Source organism: Scyliorhinus canicula, chromosome 1 (genome assembly GCF_902713615.1).
Source record: "Scyliorhinus canicula chromosome 1, sScyCan1.1, whole genome shotgun sequence".
Taxonomy (NCBI): Eukaryota; Metazoa; Chordata; class Chondrichthyes; order Carcharhiniformes; family Scyliorhinidae; genus Scyliorhinus; species Scyliorhinus canicula.
In genome coordinates this window covers 238346217-238372263 of record NC_052146.1, presented here as the reverse complement: position 1 = coordinate 238372263, position 26047 = coordinate 238346217, and the positions used below count along the sequence as shown (strand labels likewise).

General features: G+C 47.6%; 1 protein-coding gene across 7 annotated transcripts in view; it reads left to right on the top strand.

The window, feature by feature from the left end:
• Positions 1 to 26047, top strand: part of LOC119972713 (echinoderm microtubule-associated protein-like 6) — a 528500-nt gene that overhangs the window by 443830 nt on the left and 58623 nt on the right. For all 7 annotated transcript variants that reach the window (XM_038809940.1, XM_038809924.1, XM_038809915.1 and 4 more), the window contains 2 exons: positions 3566 to 3738; positions 7215 to 7377. In XM_038809940.1, coding sequence (XP_038665868.1) covers positions 3566 to 3738; positions 7215 to 7377 — 336 coding nt within the window. The remainder of the gene's footprint in view (positions 1 to 3565; positions 3739 to 7214; positions 7378 to 26047) is intronic.

Below are 26047 nucleotides of genomic sequence, written 5' to 3'. Positions count from 1 at the left end.
AGTGCATGTTGGGATAATTGAAGAATGAACCATGCTGTTACTGAAGGAACGATTCATTGAACATGGAGGCTGGTGGGGGAATGTTGAGAACAGGGTGAATCCTATCCTTGTTCTAGGAGGATGGAAAAGGGGTAAGAGCAGAAGTGTGGAAAATGGACATAGTTAAAGATTCTGTCAACTTCTGAGGAGGGAAATCCTTGGTTTAGAATAATAGGAACATATATCAGAAGCACTGGTATGGAAGGTGACATCACCAGAACTGATCGTAGAATCATAGCATTTACAATGCAGAAGGAGTCCATTCAGCCCATTGAGTCTGCACCAGCCCTTGGAAAGAGCACTCCACTTACACCCACACCTCAACCCTATCCAAGTAACCACACGCAACCTTTTTGGACACTAAGGGCAATTTAGCATGGCCAATCCACCTAAGCTGCACATCTTTGGACTGTGGGAGGAAACCGGAGCACCCGGAGGAAACCCACACAGACACGGGGAGAGAATGCAGACTCCGCAAACACAATGACCCAAGCCGGGAATCAAACCTAGGACCCTGGATCTGTGAAGCATCAGTGCTGCCATTTGTGTCAGACATGGAGAAGTTGGGAGAATGGACTGGAGTCTATATACTGGAGAAAGTATAGTCAAAGTAGCTGGAAATCTGTGGACTTGTGATGAATATTGGCTGATAGTCTTTCCCCAAAATATTGATAAAGTGATTAAGGAATGGCACAGAAGAATTGGAGGTGGACCATTTGGTCTTGAGGGAAGGGTCAAAATTGGAAACCAAATTGATGACATTTTCCACTTTGGGGTGGGAGCAGGGCATGACAATGAATGTTTAAGTCAGGTGTGTAATTTGAAGGTAACTTGGCAGGGATGATGTTCCCAATCACTTTTCCTTCTATGGTGAAGAGCACTGGCTTGGCATGTGCTTCTGAAAAATATCTTGGGGAATTATTACTGTACATCCTTTACATACAGCAGCCACAGTATGCCAGTAGAGGGAGTCAATGTTTAAGATGGTGATTGGTGTGTAAATGAAGTGGACGGCATTATCCTGGATAATGTCAAGTTTCCATACCAACAGTTCAATAATATTGAGTAGCTTGCTGGGCTACTTCAGAATTAGCCATATTAATATGGGACTAAAGTCACGTATAGGCTTGATCAGGTAAGAATGGCAGGTTTTCTTCCCTAAAGAACATTAGTGAACCAATGGGCTTTCTACGACTATCTAACAGTTTCATGTTCACTTTTACTGGAACAAGTTTTGTTTTCTTTACAGACCTTTTATGAAATGTGACTTCTGATTCTGAAATTGCCAGGGTGGCATTTGAACTCATGTTCTCTGAATTATTTAGGACTTGATCATTTTTCTCACTGTTAAGGACAACACTTGTAAACTGTGTGCGAGCTTATGTATGTACAATATGTGATAACTGAGCATTTCCAATGGTAGAACAGGTACCCTAGTTACTGTCTTTCTTCACTGAATTGACACAATTCTATTTATATTCTTTTAACCTCAAGGTAACAAAAGAATCAACATGTTGTCAGACTCCTGTCCATCCACAACAAATTAGTATTATAGTTTATTAAAAGTAAATATTGGCCAGTATCTGAAAATCAGAACAACATTATTTTTAACTTGAACTTTCCTGAGTACAAAAATAACAAAATTGTATCAGTTTATAAATGATCCAATCTTGACCAACAACTATAATACATGCTTATACATGAAGCTTGTCTCAGCACTACAAAGTCCTTGGGTGCTTACCTAAGCTTCTTTGAATCTGGAAGAATAGATCAGATAATAGACTGCCGATTAATATCCCACTACCTGAGCCAAAAGCTGCTGGTCAGCTCCTTCCACAGAAATACCTCGTTGACCATACTCTGCGAGGGCAGCACGGTGGCGCAGTGGTTAGCACCGCTGCCTCACGGCACTGAGGCCCCGGGTCACCGTCTGTGTGGCGTTTGCACATTCTCCCTGTGTTTTTACATCAACGATGTGCAGGCTAGGTGGATTGGCCATGCTAAATTGCCCCTTAATTGGGAAAAAAAGAATTGGGTACTCTAAATTTATTTTGAAAATAGAAAAATACCCTGCTGTGAGAAACTGCCAATACATTTCAGTTACCAGCGGCAACATTTTGTAGGTAAAATGGCATCTGGCCTGAGTCATACAATAGATGCTGAACACACATCAAGTTATCTTAAATTGTTTTCTGGACAAAGTAATTAATTTTTAAAACAGAAACAGAAAGTGCTGGAAAATGCACAATTTGTGTCAGTCAGCATCTATGGAGTCAGCTCTTAATTTCAACTGAAAAATAAAAGACAAACGAGCATCAAAATAGAATCATAATAAAGAGAGGGGAGGCAAGAAGAACAGGAGAGAGCAAATATCAAGTAGATTCCCTGTTAGAATTTTCAAAGCAAAAGAGGAAATGGCTGGAGAGCTGAAATGATCTTTGCAAATAAACGTGGGAAGAATCAGAATAAAAATAAATTTAAGAGAGACACAAAGAACATGATAATAAGCTGGTACAGTATAAGTTTTGTCTGAAATAGAAACAGGGGAAGTTGACAAAACATGATCTGATGGCCTGAAGTAAAGGAAGGCAGGCTGCAGATTCTTGCACCAGCAAGCACTGTGTTCTGTTGGAGCATCTGCAACAATTGACTTTAATGAATTCGGACTTTCCACCATTTCCTGTAGGAAAGGGAAGACATGTAATGTGTGTATCAGGATTCAGCCTTACCTGAACCTAAAATTTTCCCTACGAAGCAGGAGGGTACAATTATGACTTCCATACCCTAATCAGAATGGGTATCTTTGTGAGCCCTATCGATGAGGCTTCCTGTCTCAATTATGTAAATCAGTACTTTCTTTTCTTATGATTTTGGATGAGGTCAAAGCCTAGATGGTCCACATATGTAAGTTTTGCCTGCCTCACTTTCCGCAGTAGAGGACAAACCCAGCACTTACTTACTCCATGATTTTAAGTTGTAAAAATTCTGATCAATACTAAAGATTTCAGAATAAAAGACATGTTGGAATGTTAACTGCATAACTCGGTGTTGGGGCCGGACAGAAGGAAATAACTTATTTTACATAACTTACATCAAATTCATGCAAAGAGGACAGCAGATATTTGGCTTTCCCTCTACTTTCAGTATAATTCTACAAAAGGACACCATACATGAAATTCGATTCTCCCTCTGAATTTTTCTGTTTTTTAACCTAGCAGCTGAATTGGGTCCCGGACACCATTTTCACACCTCTACAGAGTGTCCCCAACTGCAAGAAAATCAAGCCCTGTGTCGCTCTGGTTTTTTTAAGAAAATGTTTTATTGAGACATTTATAATTTTAACATTTTAAACAAAGACACCCAACACACGCAAAAACCTCACAACAGTATCGTCGCCCTATAATGGATAGAATCAAATCCAAATTTTGAAATTTAAAACTGCAATTTTGCAAATGTAAGCATGATGTGAATTTTGTGTTATTTTTAAACTATTTTAAATTGTACTCCTGAATTTTCCACAATATAGAAATTGCTAAACAAAGTGAACCTTGGCTATGGTGCAAAATGTGCTGCTTACAGCCCAGATGGAGAAATGGTTGCAATTGGGATGAAGAATGGAGAATTTGTTATCCTACTGGTTAATTCTCTGAAAGTGTGGGGCAAAAAACGTGACCGGAGTGCTGCCATTCACGATGTCAGGTACAACATTCATGAAAGTAGAAATATCCAGTTAATGACTAGCATTCTCGAAGCATGTATTCTGTTAGTGACATCAAAATTCATTAATAAAATATCATCAGGAATACAAACCCATCTTCCGATTACACGTGATCACCAGAATACTGGCACAGCACCTAAACTACCTCTTTACCAATCTGCTGCAAAGAGTTCAAGACAACGCCAAACATCTCAACATCATCCTGAGGTTCTCACCATCACAAATGACAACCTTTAACCAATTAGATTCACTCCATACGATACCAAGAAATAGCACCTGATGCAGCAAGGCTCTGACAAAATCCGACTAATGCAGAAGACCTGCAATGCCCCAGAGCTAGTTGCAGCTTTAGCCACGCTGTTCTAGTACAACTCCAACAATGCAAAAGGACTTCCGGTGACAGCCATGGTGTCAGTGGTCGCCCATTTGGCAGCTCCCGCTTGAGGCGGGTTTTTTTGGTCCTTTTCCCCAGTTGCCAGGTGGATGATTTGGAGGAAACAGGTGCAGAGGTGGTGGAGGAAAGCTATACTCCACTGGTGAGGTTGGTGGATGGATCCGCGAACCAGAAGTTGGTCTAGAAGAAAGGAGCTGCAGGAGCAAGAAACTCGGTGACTCAGAGGACGATGGCGGAGGATAGAGGGTCGGCCCTACCAATGGGGCAGTTGGTTGAATTTCGAAACTAAAAATTCAGCCAACAAAGGAGGGAGGCTCAGGAGGACCTGGTGAGGGTGGTAGACACGCTGAATGTGGGTTTTGGCCGTGTGCAGCTGAGCCAGGAAACACAGAGCCAGGTGATCCAGAAAGTGGAGGAGGCGGTTGGGAAGCACAAGGAGCAGCGTACCTCATTGGCGGCCGAAGTTGGGATGCTGAGGGAGACCCAGAAGCGGCTCAAAGAGAATGTGGAGGATTTGGAGAACTGCTCCTGGAGGAGAATCTGAGGATAGTGGGGATGCCGAAGGGCATTGAGGGAGCAGACACAGGCCAAGATGTTGCTTCTCCCATGTGCACAGGGTATACCCATGGATCGATTACTTTGGGGTGGATAAGACGTTGCTGCCGGAGGTGGTCAACTCGGGTACTTGCTGATTGTGGTTTCTGACCACACACCACACTGGGTGGTCTTGCAAGTGGATCGAGGAGGACCCAGCACCCGCATTGGAGACTAGACGTGGGGTTGCTGGCAGATGAGGAGGTGTGCGAGCGGGTGAGGGCCGCCTTTTGGGGGGGTGTGGAGGTGAATGACACAGGTTAGGTTTCGGCTGCCATGCTTTGGCAGGCGCTTAAGGCAGTGGTGCGGGGGGGGGGGAGTTTATATCATTTTGGGCGCCCAGGGACAGGATGGAGCGGGCAGAGATGGCTAGGCTGATGGAGCCTATCTTACGGATAGATTGGGGATACTCGGAGGCCCTGGAAGCAGGGTTGTTTAAGGAGCGGCAGAAACTCCAGATAGAGTTTGGGTTGTTGTCTATGGGGAAGGCAGTGGGGCAGCTGCGGAGGGCCAGAGGGGCAGTGAATGAGTACAAAATCGAAACTGAAACCAAACTCAAACCTAGGGTGCTGAAAAGCATTCCAGTGAGATCAGATCCAATCACCACCTATTACCAGGCAGAGCACAGCCCTTTGAGCTAATCCTTTTCCACAAGCCAGTCAATCAAACCGAGTCCCAACCCATCTCTCTATCACTGATGCCAGCCAGTCTACAGCTTATGTTTAAACCAGCACAGCCTTCCGGATTCTTCCTGCTTGAATTAACAATACAGGCTTCCTGCCTTATAAACACATGTCCAATAGTCATTCATGGATCAAAATGTAACAGCAAAAATAAAAGAAAGAGGAAATCAGGGAATAAACAGGGAGTAAATAAGAAGGACCCTTATACAATGGAACCCAATTCATCTCCAGATAGTTTATGGGATTGCTGAACAGGAGGAAGAAAGATAACAACTCACTACTCCATAGGAGAAGGAGGTCAACACAACAAACATGTCAAGTCCCTGCCTGAGCTGCTGAAAGGACGAACTTTACATGTACAGGATCCAATCATGAAAAACCAGTACCCAGCAAAAGTTGTTGGTGAAACTGAGACTCCAAGATCATAGGTCATTGTGACTGAAAACAGTATGAAAATGAGAAGGAACAGAGTTCATATTCAACCTACATTGAGCTGAAAAAGCAAAAAAAAAAATCAACAATACTAACAACATCTCTATCTAGAGAGCCAACATTAACAGCATAGCCAACAAGCAGTGCAACGTCAATGTCACAAGCAATTGACACAACATAAGCAATATCAAGCACAACTGCTACAACACCAGGAGCAACACACACAACATTGCCTGTGTAGCATGCTAACTCACCACAATGCAAGATCTACAAAATGGAGGCACAACATCCCACCACCTAAGTTTAATATATGAATAATATTTTGAGAAAAGAAAACAAGTTTTAAAGGATACTTAATATTTATAAAAGCCAGTTGTCAACCTTGTTTAGCTTGAAATAAAAGTTAATGATTGAAACAGTTATATTGACATAAAGACATTTTTTTTAAAGCATGATGGATGTTGTATTATATTATTCGTAAAGAACTAGGAACTAATTGTTATGTGAAATATGTTCAGTTCTGGACACTCCATTTGAGAAAGGATGTGAAGGCATTAGAGAGGGTGCATGAAAGATTTATGAGAATGGGTCTCGTGATGAGGAACTTCAATTATGAATGTAACTTGGAGAAGTTAGGATTGTTTTCCTTAGAGTAAAGAAGGTTGAGAAGGGATTTGATAGAGGCATTCAAAATCATGAGGTGTCTGAACAGTATAAGGGGAGAAACTGTTCCTGCTCCCAAAAGGATTGAGAATGAGATGGCACAGATTTAAAGTAATTAGTGAAAGAAGCAAAAGTAATATGAGGAGAAACCTTGTGCAGTGAGTGGTTAGGGTTTGAAATGCACTGCTTGAGAGTATGGCAAAAGCAAGCACAATTGAAGCATTCAAAAGAGGACTAGACTTATCTGAAAAGGAAGAATGTACAGGGTTATGGGGAGAAGGTGGGGGAATGGCACTAGGTGAGTTGCTCATTTGGAGAGCTGGTGCAGACATGAGCCAAATGGCCTCCTGCACCGTAACAATTCTATGATATCTTAGGGTGCTGCATTCACTGCTGCACTGTAATCTTGTGATGAGTATCAGTCCACCAGCCAGTTGGAGAGCAGTAAGAAATACACTTGATGAAGCTACAGCATTTTGAATCTAAAATGTGATCATTTCTAACACAAGAAAACACAACATCCACTTACCTTTTCAAGTAATTGGTGAACAGTGGATCTAATTGGGAATTCAGAAAATAAATTTGGAAATGGAGTATGATATTGAATAACAATATGAAAGGCACAAAAATACATTTTTAAAAAGTTGCGATAAACAAATTTTAAATATTTACTGTACTTTTTTTGTTTTAGATTTAGCCCCAATTCCATGTTCCTGGCTGTGGGTTCTGCAGAAAATACTGTTGATTTTTATGATCTCACGCAAGGCTCTACTTTAAACAGAACTGGTTACTGCAAAGACATTCCTAGTTTTGTTATTCAAATGGACTTCTCAGCTGACAGCAAACATATTCAGGTAGGATGTTTCTTCAATCATAATAAATATTACTTAGAGTGAAAATTCTGCTATTAATCATTTTTCAATATTTTAATGCCTCATAAATATTAATATATACAGGTGATTGCTTATAACATTATTGCTCACATCGCTTCTCCTTATTTTCTTTCACGTTTCTCTCTGAGAGATGTATGTCTTAATAGGTGTGTTAACAATTGAAAATTAACCATGGACAGAAATATAGCTATGGGCCAGGCATGAACCGTCCTGCTAAGTTTATGTTGGGGTTCCACCAGCTTAGAAAGTCTTGTGCAGGATTCGCCATCGGCCGACAGTGGAATTGGGAAAGGCCATTGGACGGAGAATCGGTTTTGACACGGAAATCGTGGTTCACATGGTTCACACCAAATCGCAATTCTTTGGTGCCTCGATGGCGGCGTCAATGCGTTCCACTTCGCACATACAGTAAATGCCATTTGCAAGTCAATAGGGGGCCTGAGTCAATATTCTCCGCCGCCTCCGCGATTCTCTGGCTCCACTGGAGCGAATTTCCGAAGGCGAGGTTCACTTGTGCTTTCAAAAATCATGTAGCTGCCGAGGGGGAGAGAGGGAGCATGGAAAGTGTTCAACATCACTATAGTATGCCGAAAGATGTGGCATTGACTGGGGGATTCTGCCAGGGCCGGGGGGAGTAGCGGGGAGTGGCCAGAAGGTGGGCTATGAGGTCAGGGTAGATTGGCACGCAACACCATTGCCACAGCCTGCAAGGCAGCCATGCAGCTGCGCATACCACTGACTGCAACTTAGTGCCACAGGTCATATGGGTGTCCCGCCCTGGCCACCCCACTAGGCGATTCTCCGTTCAATGGCCTTTCCCAGTCAACCCATCAACGGGATGGGCACGCTCCAGCGCAACCAGTACCATCTTGTTGGCTGGGATGAGTGTGTGTGGGGAGTGAAGTATGTGTATATACGACTGCAGTTTGTCAGCCTCCTGAGTGCTAATCACGGACCTGGCGAATCAGACACCGATTTTCATTGGAAGCGGTTCTGATCCATGTGGCGTCAGTGCTAGCAACTCAACGGTGCTGAATCGGTCCAGGAGTGGCACCAGTTTACCTGTCATAGAAGTCCAAAAATCCTTCCCCTGCGTCAACACTTAGTCTCAGGAACGGAGAATCCGACCGCCTAGCTATTGCAAGTGCTTAAAGATAGGACTGGATGAGGGATGTGGAACAGTAAGTGAATGGTACACTAATTCCCGCCATCTCAACTCAGCGAATCAAGCTTTGGGCAGTCAATTAAAGACCACCCGGCAGGAAGGCAGCCAATTAGTGGTCTGAAGGGGGATTCTATGCCCAATTGGGAATTGAGGCCCGAACAACATGCGGCAGAAGGGTTATGCCATGAATAGAAAGTTGGTCGCAGATACAAATGTAAAGGCCATCGATTTCTGAATATGTTTTTATTTCTTATAATAATCTTTATTACTGTCACAAGTAGGCTTACATTAACACAGCAATGAAGTTACTGTGAAAATCCCCTAGTTGCCACACTCCGGAGCTTGCTCGAGTATGCTGAGGGTGAATTCAGAATGTCCAATTCACCTGACAAGCACGTCTTTCGGGACTTGCTGAAGGTTCAAAAAGTAATGAAGTCAAAAATCCGACAGGTGCTGTCACCTTCACCAGCAGAATCTGCAGCTACATGTAGCCATGGTCCCAGCGCATGTCTTTACTTTCCACACTTGTGCCAGCTTGGCATACTTGCTGTAAAGCATTCACAAACTTATTCCGATCTGACATAGTGGGAAATGAAAAATTGGAGACAGTTAAATTGTTAACATGCTCAATAGTTTGTTAATTGATCATTTCAAAATGGCGGGTCAGTTTCCAATTTCCTCACCTACTCGCCTTTCGTAATTTTGGAGACTGAAGTTATGACATAGTTATGCAAAGCCAACATCATCATGACAGATTTTACAGTCACTGGGTGCGGGGGGGGGGGGGGGGGGGGGGGGAATAGTTTTGTCAACTCGCTCATTAATTGCTTTTTTGATGATTTGATTTGATTGATCCAACTTTACTTTAACAGTGTTACATTTGTCACATATCACCATTGAAATCAAACATGCTTTGAAAAATCTGGGAGAGACATTTGTCTTGGGTGGCCGTGTACAATGGCCAATATTATATCGATCACTTGTTAAACAAGTCACCAAATATTTTGTTCCATTCAAGTCAATATTGGTTAGGATTGTAGAATGAGAACAAATGTAATATTCAGTCTTTATAAGTAATCAAAAACCAGCATTTGATACTAGAGGCTGAAAATTGCTGTTGGCATTGTTACAATGGGACCTCTGGTAGCGGTATGTAGGGGAGGACGTAAACGAGATGGCTCCCACTAGGATACTGTATTTTTAGCTCTTTTTCCCAATTTCTGGGGGTATTTTTGTTTTAAAAAACCACTTTGATTAATGGAATATGCCCACATTGGGGGAAATGCCCAGAAAGACCAGGCGGAAGAAGTCTGAAGGCCGAATGTCGTCGACTGAATCGGAGGCTTCTCGGGGTTCGTTCTGTTGCCTCGTTCGGAGGCAATTTCTGTGACTCCGGCCATTCTACTAACGACTGAGATACTTAGCGGCACCTTGGCGGCATGATTTGAGAAGCAATGGCGGGTTATGTCAGGGGACCTCCACGAGTCGATGAATGAGGCCCCGGCACCCATTTGGTTGCCGTTGGAGAAGACCAACAAGACAGTAAAAGCCTGTTTTGCTGTGATTCAAGGTGTGGAGCTGACTCTTTTGAGGCACAGCGACTAGGTTGCACCTCTGGAAGTGAAGATGTCTCTGAAGGCTGATGTGAATAAAGCCCTGAAGTTCGAAGTGAATGATTTGGAGCCATTCCTGGAGAATTGTGGGGTTGCCAGAAGGGATGGAAGGCTCAACTCCCACAGAATATTTTGCATAGATAGTGGGGGAGGGTGCATTGACGTGCCCTCCTGAGCTCGATCGAGCCACCGGACACTTGGACAGAAACCCCATCCAAATGATCCACCGTGAGCAGTAATTGTGAAGTTTCACAGCTTCCAAGAAAAACAACAGTCCTGAAATGTGCAAAAGAGCATTGCGACTAAAAATTGGAGAGCCAAGCCATCAGGCTTTATCAAGATGTTCGAGTGGAGCTGGCAAAGAAGCGGGCACCATTTAACAAGGCTAAAGCCACTCTGTAAAAGTGGAGTCTGATTTGGGATAGTGTACTCAGCTAGGTGGTCCCAGGTTCGATTCCCGGCTTGGGTCACTGTCTGTGCGAAGTCTGCACGTTCTCCCTGTGTCTGCTTGGGTTTCCTCCGAGTGCTCCAGTTCCCTCCCACAAGTCCCGAAAGACATGCTTGTTAGGTGAATTGGACATTCTGAATTCTCCCTCTGTTTACTCGAACAGGCGCCGGAATGTGGTGACGAGGGATTTTCACAGTAACTTCATTGCAGTGTTAATGTAAGCCTACTTGTGACAATAAAGTTTTTATTATTGAATTACTATCAACAGGTAAAATGGTGAGCCATGTACAATGTTCAATGGATGTATTTTATGAACACAGGGAGAAAGCCTGTCGCCTTTTAGCTCATCAGCTAAGGCGGCGGCCAGGTTCCCAGGAGACTGTGCAGATACGTGACTCGAGTGGTCACCCCGCCTCAGGTCAATGCAGCTTTTGAAACGTTTTATCGGTATCTTCTAGATCAGAGCCCCCGGCGGTGAGTTCAGCCATGATGGGGTTTTTGGATGTGTTATCCATTCCAGTGGTGGAGAGGGAGAGGCCCTGCGGAAATTATGAATTGCATTGGGTTGATGCTGATGGGTAAAGCTCCGGGCCCTGATGGATTTCCCATTGAGTTTTTTTAAGAAGTTTGCAGGACCATTGATCCCTTTAATCTTAGATATGTTTGATGACTCCTTGTCCCAGGGTTCGTTTTCCGTTACATTTGCGCAGGCCTCTATTTCCCTGATCTTTAAGAAGGACAAGGACTCTACAGAATGTGGGTCGTTTCAACCTATTTCGCTTTTGAAAGCGGACGCTTAATTACTTGCAAATGTGCTGGCACTCCATTGGAGCCCTGCCCCACAAAGGTGATCTCGGAAGACCAGACATGCTTCGCAAAGGCAATTGTTGGCCAATATACGTCGGCTATCAAATATTGTCCATTCCCCCTCTCCAGTGCCCAAACTGGAGGTGATTGTTTCCCTGGAAACTGAAAAAGTGTTTGCTATAGTTCTTCGGAGGTTTGGTTTTCGACAAAAGTTTATATCCTGGATTTGTTTACTGTATAGGGCCCTCACTGCTAGTGTTCACACGAATGCCTTGAACCCGAGCTATTTTCCGCTGAATAGGGGTACAAGGCAGGGATTTCCATTGTCTCCACTCCTATTTGCTTTAGCAATAGAATCACTGGCCACAGTATTAAGATCTTCCAGTAAGTGGGGAGGGGGGGGGGGGAGACACAAGTCGGGGACGGAGGGAGCATAGGGTGTCCTTGTACGCAAGTGATCTGCTTCTTTATATTATGGACCCAGCATCGACTATGGATGAGATAATGAAGCTACTTAGGAGTTTTACCTCCTTCTCTGGGTATAAGTTGAATTTGGGTAAGAGCGAATACTTCTTGATTTCTCCCCGGGCAGGGGTGCCATTCTGGGAATGTTACCTTTTCGCCTTGCCAGATCTAGCTTTCATTATCTGGGTATCCAGGTGGCCCACGATTGGACCTCCCTTCATAAATCAAGCTATGCTAGTCTGGTTAATGGGGTCAAATCTGACTTGCAGAAATGGAATAACCTCCACCTGTCCTTGGCGGGCAGGATCAGACAATCAAAAGAATGTTCTGCCAAGTTTTTTAATTACTCTGTGTCTCCCCACTTTCCTCCCCAAGTCCGTCTTTGTCAGAGTTAACAATTAAGTGTCCTCTTTCATTTTGGTGGGTAAGACCCCAAGAATCCATTGGGCGCTCCTCCATAGTGATAGACAGTCAGGTGGTATAGCTTTACCCAATTTATTATTTTATTATTGGGCAGCCAATATTGAGAAAGTATTGGGGTGGTTTAATGATCCGAGTTCCATATGGGGGCAAATGGAGGTGAGTTCTTGTAGGGGTTCTAGCCTGGGTACATTAGCAATTGCCTCGCTACCATTCTCTCCTGCAAGAATTTCTTCAAATCCGGTAGTGGTGGCCATCCTGAGAATCTGGAAGCAGTTTGGACAGCGTTTAAAATTTAGCTCCATGTCTTCGCAGACCCCTCTCTGCAATAATCACCTCTTTTTGCAGTGGGTTTAGACTTGATGTTTAGATCATGTCGTGTTATTCACCCTAGGGTAACACGGACTGCAACACGATGCAGATGAACGATAAAACATACACCAAACGTAGGCGTTGGTTCAATAAGATTTATTGAATTTCTGTAACCAAGAACACAGCTGCCTGTGGGTTGACTCTCTACTACTCTAAGTAAACTAACTCTAACTATCTAGACCAGGCTAGCTCTGATCCACGTGCAGAAGGTGTTGAATGATTTGTACACCCTGACTGTCACTACAGTTGCCACCAGTGGAAAGAGGCAGAGTGCTGATGCCTCGTGTGTTTTATAGTTGGAAGCCCCCTTCTGATGTTCTGTTTGGTGATTGGTTGTGTTCTGTCTGTATATTGATTGGCTCACCTGGGTGTCTGTCACTGCCTGCTTTTACCTCATGATGTGCATGGGTGCATATTATGACATGCCCTTTTTAAAAAAAAATTGTCAGTTGCTTAGAGCAGAAACAACATATTTACAGAAGTAACTATTTGCAGCAATTGGTGAGTGAATGCATATGTACATGTAAGGTGTCTAGCGTGCATAAACATAACAATATATATATATATATAAATATATATATAATAAGTCCAGTGATTGGGGCTGGCGTTGGATTCTTGTTGACCGCCTGAGTGGTGGAGGTGGGGATGATGGCATCTTGACAGGCTGGTATGCAGCCAGATTGGTGGCCTCATGGAGCGAGGTGTCCAGATAAGGCATAACAATATCTGGGAACGCAAGATCCGGTGATGGGCAGGCAAGTTTGCGTAGTGCCCTTCTGTTGCACCTGACAATGATTAGGTCATCAGCCATGCGAACCACAAATGACCTGGGAGCAGTCTGGCGAACAACCACAGCTGGAGCTGACCAGCCTCCACCAGGCAACTTGATGCAAACAGCGTCCTTTGGAGAGAGCACGGGCAGATCAGTGGCATGAGCATCATATGTAAGTTGTTGCCAGGTTCTGATTTGCTGCATCTTTTGCAGCACTGGAAGGTGATCCAGGTCAGGTAAATGAATGGCCGGAACAGTCTTCCGCAGGTTACGATTCATAAGGAGCTGTGCCGGAGACATACCGTTGGACAGAGGGGTTGCTCTGTACGCCAGAAGAACAAGATTAAAGTCCGAAGCTGAGTCCGAAGCCTTGCAGAGCATTTGCTTCACGATATGGACCCCTTTTTAGACCTTCCCATTAGATTGCAGGCAATGCGGGCTCAAAGTGATGTGCTGGTATTGCTTTGCAAAGTTGGACCATTCTTGACTATAAAAACAGGGACCATCGTCGCTCATAACCGTGAGCGGGATAGCATGCCTGGCAAATGCCTCCTTGCATGCCTTTATGACTGTCCTGGATGTTAAGTCGGACAGTTTCACCACCTTGGGATAACTGGAGAAGTAATCAATTATAAGGACGTAGTCACGCATGCTGGCGTGAAAAAGGTCAACTCCTACCTTAGACCACGGAGAGGTCACGATCTCGTGCTGCTGGAGCGTTTCTTTGGGCTGAGTAGGCTGGCAGCGCTGGCAGGTCGAGCAATTGAGGATGACGTTTGATATATCCTCATTGATGTCGGGCCAATAGACAGCCTGCCGGGCCCTGCGCCTGCACGTCTCAATACCGAGGTGTCCCTCGTGGATCTGCGTGAGCACCAAGCTCTGGAGGCTGCGAGGAATGACTATGCGATCCAATTTAAGGAGGACCCCCTCGACAACGAGATATAGAGAAATACAGCACAGAACAGGCCCTTCGGCCCACGATGTTGCGCCAAACTTTTGTCCTAGGTTAATCATAGAATTTTGGACAATTTTTCATGGCCAATCCACCCAACCTGCACATCTTTGGACTGTGGGAGGAAACCGGAGGAAACCCACGCAGTCACGGGGAGGATGTGTAGACTCCACACAGACAGTGACCCAAGTCGAAATCGAACTTGGGACCCTGGAGCTGTGAAGCAATTGTGCTATCCACAATGCTACCGTGCTGCCCTTAAGAAGTTAACCTACACTCCATTATTCTACCCTAATCCAAGTACCTATCCAATAGCCGCTTGAAGGTCCATAAATCTTCCGATTCAACTACTACCACAGGCAGTGCATTCCATGCCCCCACTACTCTCTGGGTAAAGAACCTACCTCTGACATCCCCTCTATATCTTCCACCATTTATCTTAAATTTATGTCCCCTTGTAATGATGTGTTCCACCCGGGGAAAAAGTCTCTGACTGTCTACTCTATCTATTCCCCTGATCATCTTATAAACCTCTATCAAGTCGCCCCTCATCCTTCTCCGTTCTAATGAGAAAAGGCCTAGCACCCTCAACCTTTCCTCATATGACCTACTCTCCATTCCAGGCAACATCCTGGTAAATCTCCTTTGCACCTTTTCCAAAGCTTCCACATCCTTCCTAAAATGAGGTGACCAGAACTGCACACAGTACTCCAAATGTGGCCTGACCAAGGTTTTGTACAGCTGCATCATCACCTCACGGCTCTTAAATTCAATCCCTCTGCTAATGAACGCTAGCGCACATAGGCCTTCTTCACAGCTCTATCCACTTGAGTGGCAACTTTCAAAGAACTATGAACATAGACCCCAAGATCTCTCTGCTCCTCCACATTGCCAAGAACCCTACCATTAACGCTGTATTCCGCATTCAGATTTGTCCTTCCAAAATGGACAACCTCACACTTGTCAGGGTTAAACTCCATCTGCCACTTCTCAGCCCAGCTCTGCATTCTATCTATGTCTCTTTGAAGCCGACAACAGCCCTCCTCACTATCCACAACTCCACCAATCTTCGTATAATCTGCAAATTTACTGACCCACCCTTCAACTCCCTCATCCAAGTCGTTAATGAAAATCACAAACAGCAGAGGACCCAGAACTGATCCCTGCGGTACGCCATTGATAACTGGGCTCCAGGCTGAATATTTGCCATCCACCACAACTCTCTGTCTTCTATCGGTTAGCCAGTTTGTTATCCAACTGGCCAAATTTCCCACTATCCCATGCCTCCTTACTTTCTGCATAAGCCTACCATGGGGAACCTTATCAAATGCCTTACTAAAATCAATATACACTACATCCACTGCTTTACCTTCATCCACATGCTTGGTCACCTCCTCAAAGAATTCAATAAGACTTGTAAGGCAAGACCTACCCCTCACAAATCCGTGCTGACTATCCCTAATCAAGCAATGCCTTTCCAGATGCTCAGAAATCCTATCCCTCAGTACCCTTTCCATTACTTTGCCTACCACCGAAGTAAGACTAACTGGCCTGTAATTCCCAGGGTTATCCCTATTCCCTTTTTTGAACAGGGGCACGACATTCGCCACTCTCCAATCCTCTGGTACCACCCCTGTTGACAGCGAGGACGAAAAGATCATTGCCAACGGCTCTGCAATTTCATTTCTTGCTTCCCATAGAATCCTTGGATATATCCCGTCAGGCCTGGGGGACTTGTCTATCCTCAAGTTTTTCAAAACGCGCAACACATCTTCCTTCCTGACAAGTATCTCCTCAAGCTTATCAGTCTGCTTCACGCTGTCCTCTCCAACAATATGGCCCCTCTCGTTTGTAAATACTGAAGAAAAATACTTGTTCAAGACCTCTCCTATCTCTTCAGACTCAATACACAATCTCCCGCTACTGTCCTTAATCGGACCTACCCTCGCTCTAGTCATTCTCATATTTCTCACATATGTGTAAAAGGCCTTGGGGTTTTCCTTGATCCTACCCGCCAAAGATTTTTCATGCCCTCTCTTAGCTCTCCTAATCCCTTTCTTCAGTTCCCTCCTGGCTATCTTGTATCCCTCCAGCGCCCTCTCTGAACCTTGTTTCTTCAGCCTTACATAAGTCTCCTTCTTCCTCTTAACAAGACATTCAACCTCTCTTGTCAACCATGGTTCCCTCACTCGACCATCTCTTCCCTGCCTGACAGGGACATACATATCAAAGACACGCAGTACCTGTTCCTTGAACAAGTTCCACATTTCACTTGTGTCCTTCCCTGACAGCCTATGTTCCCAACTTCTGCACTTCAGTTCTTGTCTGACAGCATTGTATTTACCCTTCCCCCAATTATAAACCTTGCCCTGTTGCTCGCACCTATCCCTCTCCATTACTAAAGTGAAAGTCACAGAATTGTGGTCACTACCTCCAAAATGCTCCCCCACTAACAAATCTATCACCTGCCCTGGTTCATTACCAAGTACTAAATCCAATATGGCCTCCCCTCTGGTCGGACAATCTACATACTGTGTTAGAAAAGCTTCCTGGACACACTGCACAAACACTACCCCATCCAAACTATTTGATCTAAAGAGTTTCCACTCAATGTTTGGGAAGTTGAAGTCGCCCATGACTACTACCCTGTGACTTCTGCACCTTTCCAAAATCTGTTTCCCAATCTGTTCCTCCACATCTCTGCTGCTATTGGGGGGCCTATAGAAAACTCCCAACAAGGTGACTGCTCCTTTCCTATTTCTAACTTCAATCCATATTACCTCAGTAGGCAGATCCCCCTCGAACTGCCTTTCTGCAGCTGTTATACTATCTCTAATTAACAATGCCACCCCCCCACCTCTTTTACCATCCTCCCTAATCTTGTTGAAACATCTATAACCAGGGACCTCCAACAACCATTTCTGCCCCTCTTCTATCCAAGTTTCTGTGATGGCCACCACATCGTAGTCCCAAGTACAGATCCATGCCTTAAGTTCACCCACCTTATTCCTGATGCTTCTTGCATTAAAGTATACACACTTCAACCCATCTCCTTGCCTGCAAGTACTCTCCTTTGTCATTGTTACCTTCCCCACTGCATCACTACGTGCTTTGGCGCCCTGACTATCGTCTACCTTAGTTGCTGGACTACAGATCCGGTTCCCATTCCCCTGCCAAATTAGTTTAAACCCTCCCGAAGAGTACTAGAAAACCTCCCCCCCAGGATATTGGTGCCCCTCTGGTTCAGATGCAACCCGTCCTGCTTGTACAGGTCCCACCTTCCCCAGAATGCGCTCCAATTATCCAAATACCTGAAGCCCTCCCTCCTACACCATTCCTGCAGCCACGTGTTCAACTGCACTCTCTCCCTATTCCTAGCCTCGCTATCACGTGGCACCGGCAACAAACCAGAGATGACAACTCTGTCTGTCCTGGCCTTTAACTTCCAGCCTAACTCCCTAAACTTGTTTATTACCTCCACACCCTTTTTCCTACCTACATCGTTGGTACCAATGTGCACCACGACTTCTGGCTGCTCACCCTCCCCCTTCAGGATCCTGAAGACACGATCAGAGACATCCCTGGCCCTGGCACCCGGGAGGCAACATACCTTTTGGGAGTCTCGCTCGCGACCACAGAATCTCCTATCTATTCCCCTAACCATTGAATCTCCTATTACTATTGCTTTTCTATGCTCCCCCCTTCCCTTCTGAGCCCCAGAGCCAGACTCAGTGCCAGAGACCTGGCCGCTGGGGCCTTCCCCCGGTAGGTCATCCCCCCCAACAGCATCCAAAACGGTATACTTGTTTTAAAGGGGAACGGCCACGAGGGATCCCTGCACTGTCTGCCTGTTAGTTTTCTTTCCCCTGACTGTAACCCAGCTACTCTTGTCCAATACCTTTGGTGTGGCTACCTCCCTGTAACTCTTCACTATAACCCCCTCTGCCTCCCGGATGATCCGAAGTTCATCCAGCTCCAGTACCTTAACACGGTCTCTGAGGAGCTGGAGTTGGGTGCACTTCCCGCAGGTATAGTCAGCGGGGACACCAGTGGTATCCCTCACCACCCACATCCTACAGGAGGAGCATGCAACTGCCCTAGCCTCCATCCCCTCTTACTTTACAGAATTAGCTGCCCCGTGGACCAACTGGACCTCCGCCCTCCGACTCTACTTCCAGTCAGCTGTACTCTAAACTCCTGGCTCCCTTCACGCTCTTTGATAAATATAGGAAATGAAAATGTAAGGAGCACCTTACTCCCTCCTCACCTAACTCCCTCAGTCACCAAACTCTCACTGTAGCACTCAAATGCCACAAGCTCAGCACTCCCTCAGTCACCAAACTCTCACTGTAGCACTCAAATGCCACAAGCTCAGCACTCCCTCAGTCACCAAACTCTCACTGTAGCACTCAAATGCCACAAGCTCAGCACTCAGTGCAAACAAAGTCTGCACTGTAACTAGCTCCTATTTATACTGTGACTCTAGCTTCTGAAAACTGGCCTAATGCAATTAACTAATTAACAAGCTCCAGCTGCAAGTAAGTCCAAGTAGAACCTTGTTTAAAGCTGATTCAAAATTCACCTTCTTATAGACCAAACAGCAACTTTTAAGTTAATTAACTAAATAAAAGAAATACTAGACTTTAAATAAAAATGAACCCTTATACTCCCTCAGTCGGGCAGCATGGTGGCAGAGTGGTTAGCATTGCTGCCTACGGCGCTGAGGACCCGGGTTCGAATCCCGGCCCTGGGTCACTGTCCGTGTGGAGTTTGCACATTCTCCCCGTGTCCGCATGGGTTTCGCCCCCACAACCCAAAGATGTGCATGTTAGGTGAATTGGCCACGCTAAATTGCCCCTTAATTGGAAAAAGTAATTGGGTACTCTAAAATTTAAAAAAAAATACTCCCTCAGTCACCAAACTCTCACTGTAGCACTCAAATGCCACAAGCTCAGCACTCAGTGCAAAAAAAAACTGTTAGGTCATACTTTACATTATAGAACTGGGGGCATTGCCCTTTCTGCCAGCCATTCGTGAGGTGATGTATGACCCGCTGCAGAAGAGTGTCCTTGGTGGTCTCTTCTCAAATGATGACGAGTCGTTCATTGGATGTCGGGAGGGTGCTGGCACACAGTTACATCTGTGCCTCAATTTCGTGTATGAAATCTACCTGCTCACATGGCGAGGTGATGGCACGCGACAGGGCATCAGTGATGATTAGCTCCTTTCCACATGTGTAAACCAGTTTGAAATCATACCTGCGGAGTCGAAGGGGAATGCGCTGGAGCCTGGGTGTCATGTCATTCAAGTCCTTGTGTATAATGTGCACTAGGGGTCTGTGGTCCGTCTCTCCTGTAAAGGTTGGGAGACCATAGACATAATCGTGGAATTTTACAATGCCAGTGAGAAGGCCCAGGCATTCTTTCTCTATCTGAGCATGTCACTGCTCATTGGGGGTCATGGCCCTTGACGCGTAGGCCACTGGAGCCCAGGACGAGTTGCCGTCCTTCTGGAGGAGCACCGCCCCAATGCCGTCCTGGCTGGCGTCTGTGGAGATTTTGGTCTCCCTCGCTGGGTCAAAAAAAGCTAGAACAGTTAGCTTCGCTTTCAACTCAAGCCACTCTGCTTGATGTGCGGGTAGCCACTGGAAAGTGGTGGACTTCTTCACCAGATGCCTGAGAGCCGTGGTGTGTGACGCGAGGTTAGGAATGATCTGCCCCAAAAAATTTACCATACCCAGGAAGCGGAGGACCACCTTTTTGTCTTCTGGGGTCTTCATTTTGTTTATGGCCTTGATTTGTCCGAATCCGGTTGCACACCCTGCTGGGATATCTGATCACCCAGAAACTTAATTGATGACATGCCAAAGGAGCATTTGGTTTTGTTTAAATTCAGGCCGTTGGCATTCATGCGTCTGAAGAGTTATTGCAGACGGGGTTGTGGACCATATGATGACGTCATCAACATAAACCCACACACCCTCAATGCCCTCTAGCATTTGTTCCATTATTCGATGAAAGATTTCAGAGGACGAAACAATACCAAATGGCATACGGTTGTAACAATACCTTCCGAAAGGTGTATTAAACGTGCAGAGCTTCCTGCTGGACTCGTCCAGTTGTATCTGCCAGAAGCCATGCAATGCACCCTGCTTTGTAAAGAATTTGGCATGTGCCATCTCACTTGTCAGCTCCTCCTGCTTCAGGATCGGGTAGTGTTCCCACATAATGTTACGGTTCGATCTTTGGGATCTATACATATGTGCAACTCTCCTGAGGGCTTCTTCACACAGACCATTGAGCTGACCCAGTCAGTTGGTTTTGTCACCTTAGATATTATACCCTGATCTTGGAGCTCCTGCAGCTGCGCCTTTAAACGGTACTTCAGAGGCGACAGCACCCGGCGTGGCGCATGGATTATAGGCGTGGCATCAGGCCTGAGCAAAACTTTGTAACAGAAAGGCAGCGTGCCCATCCCGCTGAACAAATCCAGGTATTGCAATAGTAGCTCATCAATGCCGGCCTGAAGAGTGACGTTAGCAGAGGACATGGCATGTACGCACTGGACGAGATGGAGCAGCTTGCATGCTGGGTACCAAGCAGAGAAGCCTTGCTGGGCTTGACGATCTCAAACCGCAAAGTGGCCTTGATGGCCTTGTTAGACACATGCAGGTGACAGGACCCGAACGCAGTGATGGCATTGCCATTGTAGTCAAGCAACTGGCAGGCCAGCGGAAGAATTGTTGGCTGCCTTTGGATACGAGCAGAATCTGCTTGGGATAGGAGATTGGCCAAAGCACCGGTGTCCAGCTTGAACCGGATGCTGCAATGGTTGATCATATCACCACAGTACTATTGCACGCCACTCGTCTGCAGAATCCACATTGAGGATGGGTGTGTGTATTGCTGAATGCGAGGAGGCCTTGTCATGCATGGTAATGATACCCATTCGATATGGGGACTCCAGGCAGTCGTCCTCTGGATCAGTGGCGGGATCAGGTTCCAAATCCAGCAGCCCTTGCTGCACACTTCGAACGCGTCTGCGTTGGAACTGGGATCGCTGGCCCACTATCGGAGGTGCAGACCTGCACAAGGCCGCATAATGGCCAGGCTTCTTGCAATTGAGACATCGCCTGCCTCTTAGGGCATTGCTGCTTTAAATGGGCGGTGCCACAGTTGGGGCACGACATCATATCGACGTTGTGATGCTCCGTGCGTCATCACACATGCGCAGTGCGGTCAGCCGCCACTCGCACCTGTGCAGTGTGGTCTTCGGCCGCTTTGTTCTCCCGACCGTGGTGCGCATGCATGGGACCCCTGGAAAAGCGCGTGAAATAGCCACCTTCATCAATGCTCAGGCGCCGCATTCGGGCGATGGCCTGCATACTCTCAGCCTCGTGGGAGGCAAGTAGGTCCTGCTCTGCCGACTTAAGACGGGAGTAGCGACCTTTCGCCTGTTCATGGACTTTGCACGTCTCGATGGCTACTGGCAGGGTCATACTTTTTATTTTCAGGAGCTGCTCTCGCAGGGTGTCGGAGTGGACGCCAAACACGATCTGATCCCTGGACTTCCGGTGGCGGCGATGTCCGAGTGAGCCGCACATTCGGTGGGCTCTCACTCCGGCGGGACTGAACAGCTGTTTCCCCGCGATAGCGGGACCACGGAGGCGGCAGAAAGGCTGCCGGGAACAGAAGAGGAGAGCGGGCTGCAGAAAATGAAAGTGTGGGAGGCCAGCAGGTGAGGAAGAAAGAGAGAGAGACGGAGGCAAGGAGGAAGCTGACCTGCAGGGTAAGATGGCGGACCCACGGACCTTCCTTCCTCCAGGACAAAGGGAAAAAAAAGTTTGGAGTTGCTGAGGAGGGACAGCTTGGACCCACTTCAGATGCCCAGGAGGGGGTAAAAATTTAAGGTGCTGGGCAAAGGAAAGCGGCAGCGAAGGCGCTGAGGAGCGGGCTGCGGCATATGGAACAGCGGGATTCCAGAAGGCAGAAGAAGAAGGAGAAAAAGGGACAGAGACAAGGACCTGAAGAAAATTACCTGGGACCTAAGATGGCGGACACACGGACCCCGGACTCAGCAATCCAGTTGGCGCTGGATAACATGCTCCAGGTAATGAAGTCCAGTTTTGAAGCGCTGAAGCGGGACAGCTTGGACCCAATCCAGAAAGCGGTGGATCAGCTGAACCAGAGGATGGACGCCCAGGATGTGAAAGTTAAGGAGCTGGGAGAGGCGGTGGAGGAGCAGGCGGATGCGCAAACGGTTGCAGCGGTAGAAGTGGACGGCCTGAAAGAGCGGCAGAGAAGACTGCTGGACAGAGTGGAGGAGCTGGAGAATAGAATCCGCAGGAACAATCTGAGGATGGTCGGCCTCCCGGAGGGGGCGGAGGGAGCTGATGCTGCAGCGTTTGTAGCAGACCTGCTGAAGCAGCTGATGGGAGCCGAAGCCTTTCCACGACCGTTGGAGCTGGAGGGGGCACACAGAGTGCAGGCAAGGCAGGGGCGGCCGGGCGGACCCCCCCGCCCGATGGTGATTAGGTTCCACAGGTTCGTGGACAAGGAGCGGGTGCTGCAGTGGGCAAAGAGCGTCAGGAGCAGCACGTGGAACAACAGTGTTCTCCGCATTTATCAGGATCTAAGCCAGGAGGTGGCTCGGCGGCGAGCAGCCTTCAAGAATGTCAAGGAGGTGCTGTTCAAGAAGCACGTGAAGTTTGGTCTGCTGTTCCCAGCCCGGTTATGGGTCACGCACCAGGGTCAACACCACTACTTCTCCGAGCCCGAAGAAGCGATGGATTTTGTGAGGGACCTGGGGCTGGTCCCGAAAGGAGGCCCCAAGGACGCGAGTTAGGGCCCGAGGATTTCTGTGGGAAGGAACGCCGAATGTGCCTGGACCGCTGCTCAACGGTTTGCTGGGCCAAAGGGGCCAAGCGGAACATTTGAGACTCTTTCCTTTGTTCATGGACATTTATGTGCTTTTTCTCGTTTTTCTGTGGTTTTTTTCCCTTTTTATGGGTTTTTTTTTAAATTTTTTTTTTATTTTTATTTTTTCCTGTTTGGGCTTTTTGTGCAGCTCGTGGAAGACACTGGAACCGGCTTGCCCCAGTGGGTGGGGAGGAGGGCGGGGAAACAAGGGGAATGGGACAGGAAGGCGCCGGAGTGTTGAGTCACCGGGCTAGCAGATTGGCTAGTCAAGGAAGTCAGATGGGGGGGGAAGTAACAGCCAGTAGATGGCGGGGGTGGGGGTATCGGGGGATGGGGTTAGGGGAGGGGGGGGTTGTTCTGCTGACGGGAGAGGGACTTGAAATAGGCACTGGAAAGGAGGTCGAGGGTGGAGGCAGCCGAAGGGCGGGCCAGGAATGGCGCGACGCACGGGCCAGGGGCCGGCCCGAGAAAGGCTATGGCTGACCGGCGGGGTGGGGGGGGTGGGATGTGCCCCCCGACCAGGCTGATCACCTGGAACGTCAAGGGACTGAATGGGCCGGTTAAGAGGGCGCGGGTGTTCGCGCACTTGCGGGCCCTGAGGGCGGACGTAATTATGTTGCAGGAGACACATCTGAAAGTGTCAGACCAGACCAGGCTAAGGAAGGGCTGGATTAGCCAGGTCTTCCACTCGGACTTGGACTCGAAGTCCAGAGGGGTGGCAATCATGATCAACAAGCGCGTGCAATTTGAGGCAGAGGGCATATCTGCAGACAGGGGGGGCAGATACCTGATGGTACGGGGCAGACTGGAGGGGAGAAGGGTGGTGCTGGTGAATATATATGCCCCGAACTGGGATGACGTGGACTTTATTAAAAGAGTGCTGGGGAAGATCCCGGACTTGGATTCTCGCAAGCTAATAATGGGAGGGGACTTTAACATGGTCCTTGACCCGACTTTGGATCGGTCGGGTCCCAGAACGGGTAGACTCTCAGCAATGGCAAGGGAGCTGAAAGGGTTTATGGGGCAAATGGGGGCAGTGGACCCCTGGAGAGAGGGACAGCCAACAGGAAGGGGCTACTCGTTTTACTCGCACGTCCATAAAGTATATTCCAGGATAGATTTCTTTGTAATAAGCAGGGACTGTATGGGGGAGGTAAAGAACACGGAATACTCAGCAATTACCATTTCAGACCATGCCCCGCATTGGGTGGACCTGCAGTTCGGGGGAGCGAGTTATCAACGCCCGCAATGGAGGCTAGATGTGGGACTGCTGTCGGAGGAGGGGATCTGCGAGAGGCTTCGGAAATGTATAAAAAATTACCTGCAGGTGAATGACACTGGGGAGGTCTCAGCGGCGACCGTGTGGGAGGCGCTAAAGGCAGTAGTTCGGGGGGAGCTGATTTCAATTGGGGCCCACAAAGCCAAGGCAGACCGGGCAGAGATGGATAGATTGGTCAGGGAAATGGGCCGGATAGATGAAGAGCACGCGGAGTCCCCGGGGGAGGTCTTACTCAGGGAAAGGCGGAGGCTACAGGCGGAACTGGGGGCACTATCCACGAGCAGGGCCGTGGAACAGCTTAGGAAGGCGAGGGGAGTGGTGTACGAGTATGGGGAAAAGGCTAGCAGGCTGTTAGCGCAGCAACTCAGGAGGAGGGAGGCGGCCAGGGAAATAGGTAGAGTGAGGGACGAGGGGGGGCGCAAAGTGGAGGATCCGGCAGAATTGAATAGGGTATTCCGGGACTTCTATCGTAAGCTGTATACTTCGGAGCCGCCGGAAGAACCGGAGGGGATGAAAAGGTTTCTGGACGGGTTAACATTCCCAACAGTTGGGGGGGGGCAAGTGGAAGAGCTGGGCGCCCCGATTAGAGTAGAGGAGGTATTGGGGGGCCTAAAGGCCATGCAATCGGGGAAGTCCCCGGGGCCGGATGGATACCCAGTAGAGTTTTATAGGAAGTTCTCTGAGCTGGTGGGCCCGGTCTTGGCGAGGGTTTTCAATGAGGCAAGGGACAGAGGGACCCTGCCGCCGACAATGTCACAAGCCACCATATCTCTGATATTGAAGCGGGGTAAAGACCCGGAGGTGTGCGGGTCCTACAGGCCAATCTCCCTGATTAATGTAGACGCCAAGCTCCTGGCAAAGGTACTGGCGGGGAGAATGGAGGACTGTGTACCGGAGGTGATTGGGGAGGATCAAACTGGGTTCGTTAAAGGTCGGCAGCTGGCGGCCAATCTGAGGAGATTGCTCAACGTGATAATGATGCCCCCGGCGGGTAGAGATGTGGAGGTAGTGGTGGCAATGGACGCCGAGAAGGCCTTTGATCGGGTAGAGTGGGACTATCTATGGGAGGTGCTCGGACGGTTTGGGTTCGGGGAGGGATTGGTGGATTGGATCAAATTATTATATCAGGCCCCGAGGGCCAGCGTCAGGACTAACAGAGAAGTGTCGGAGTACTTTAGGTTGTACCGAGGGACCAGGCAGGGCTGCCCGCTCTCCCCGCTGCTGTTTGCGCTGGCCATAGAGCCGCTGGCGATGGCGCTGAGAGCCGCAGAGGGTTGGAAGGGGATGGTGAGGGGCGGGGTTGAACACAGGGTTTCGCTTTATGCAGACGACCTGCTCCTGTACGTGTCGGACCCAGTGGCCGGGATGGGAACTATACTGGGAATGCTGAGGGAGTTCGGCCAGTTCTCAGGATACA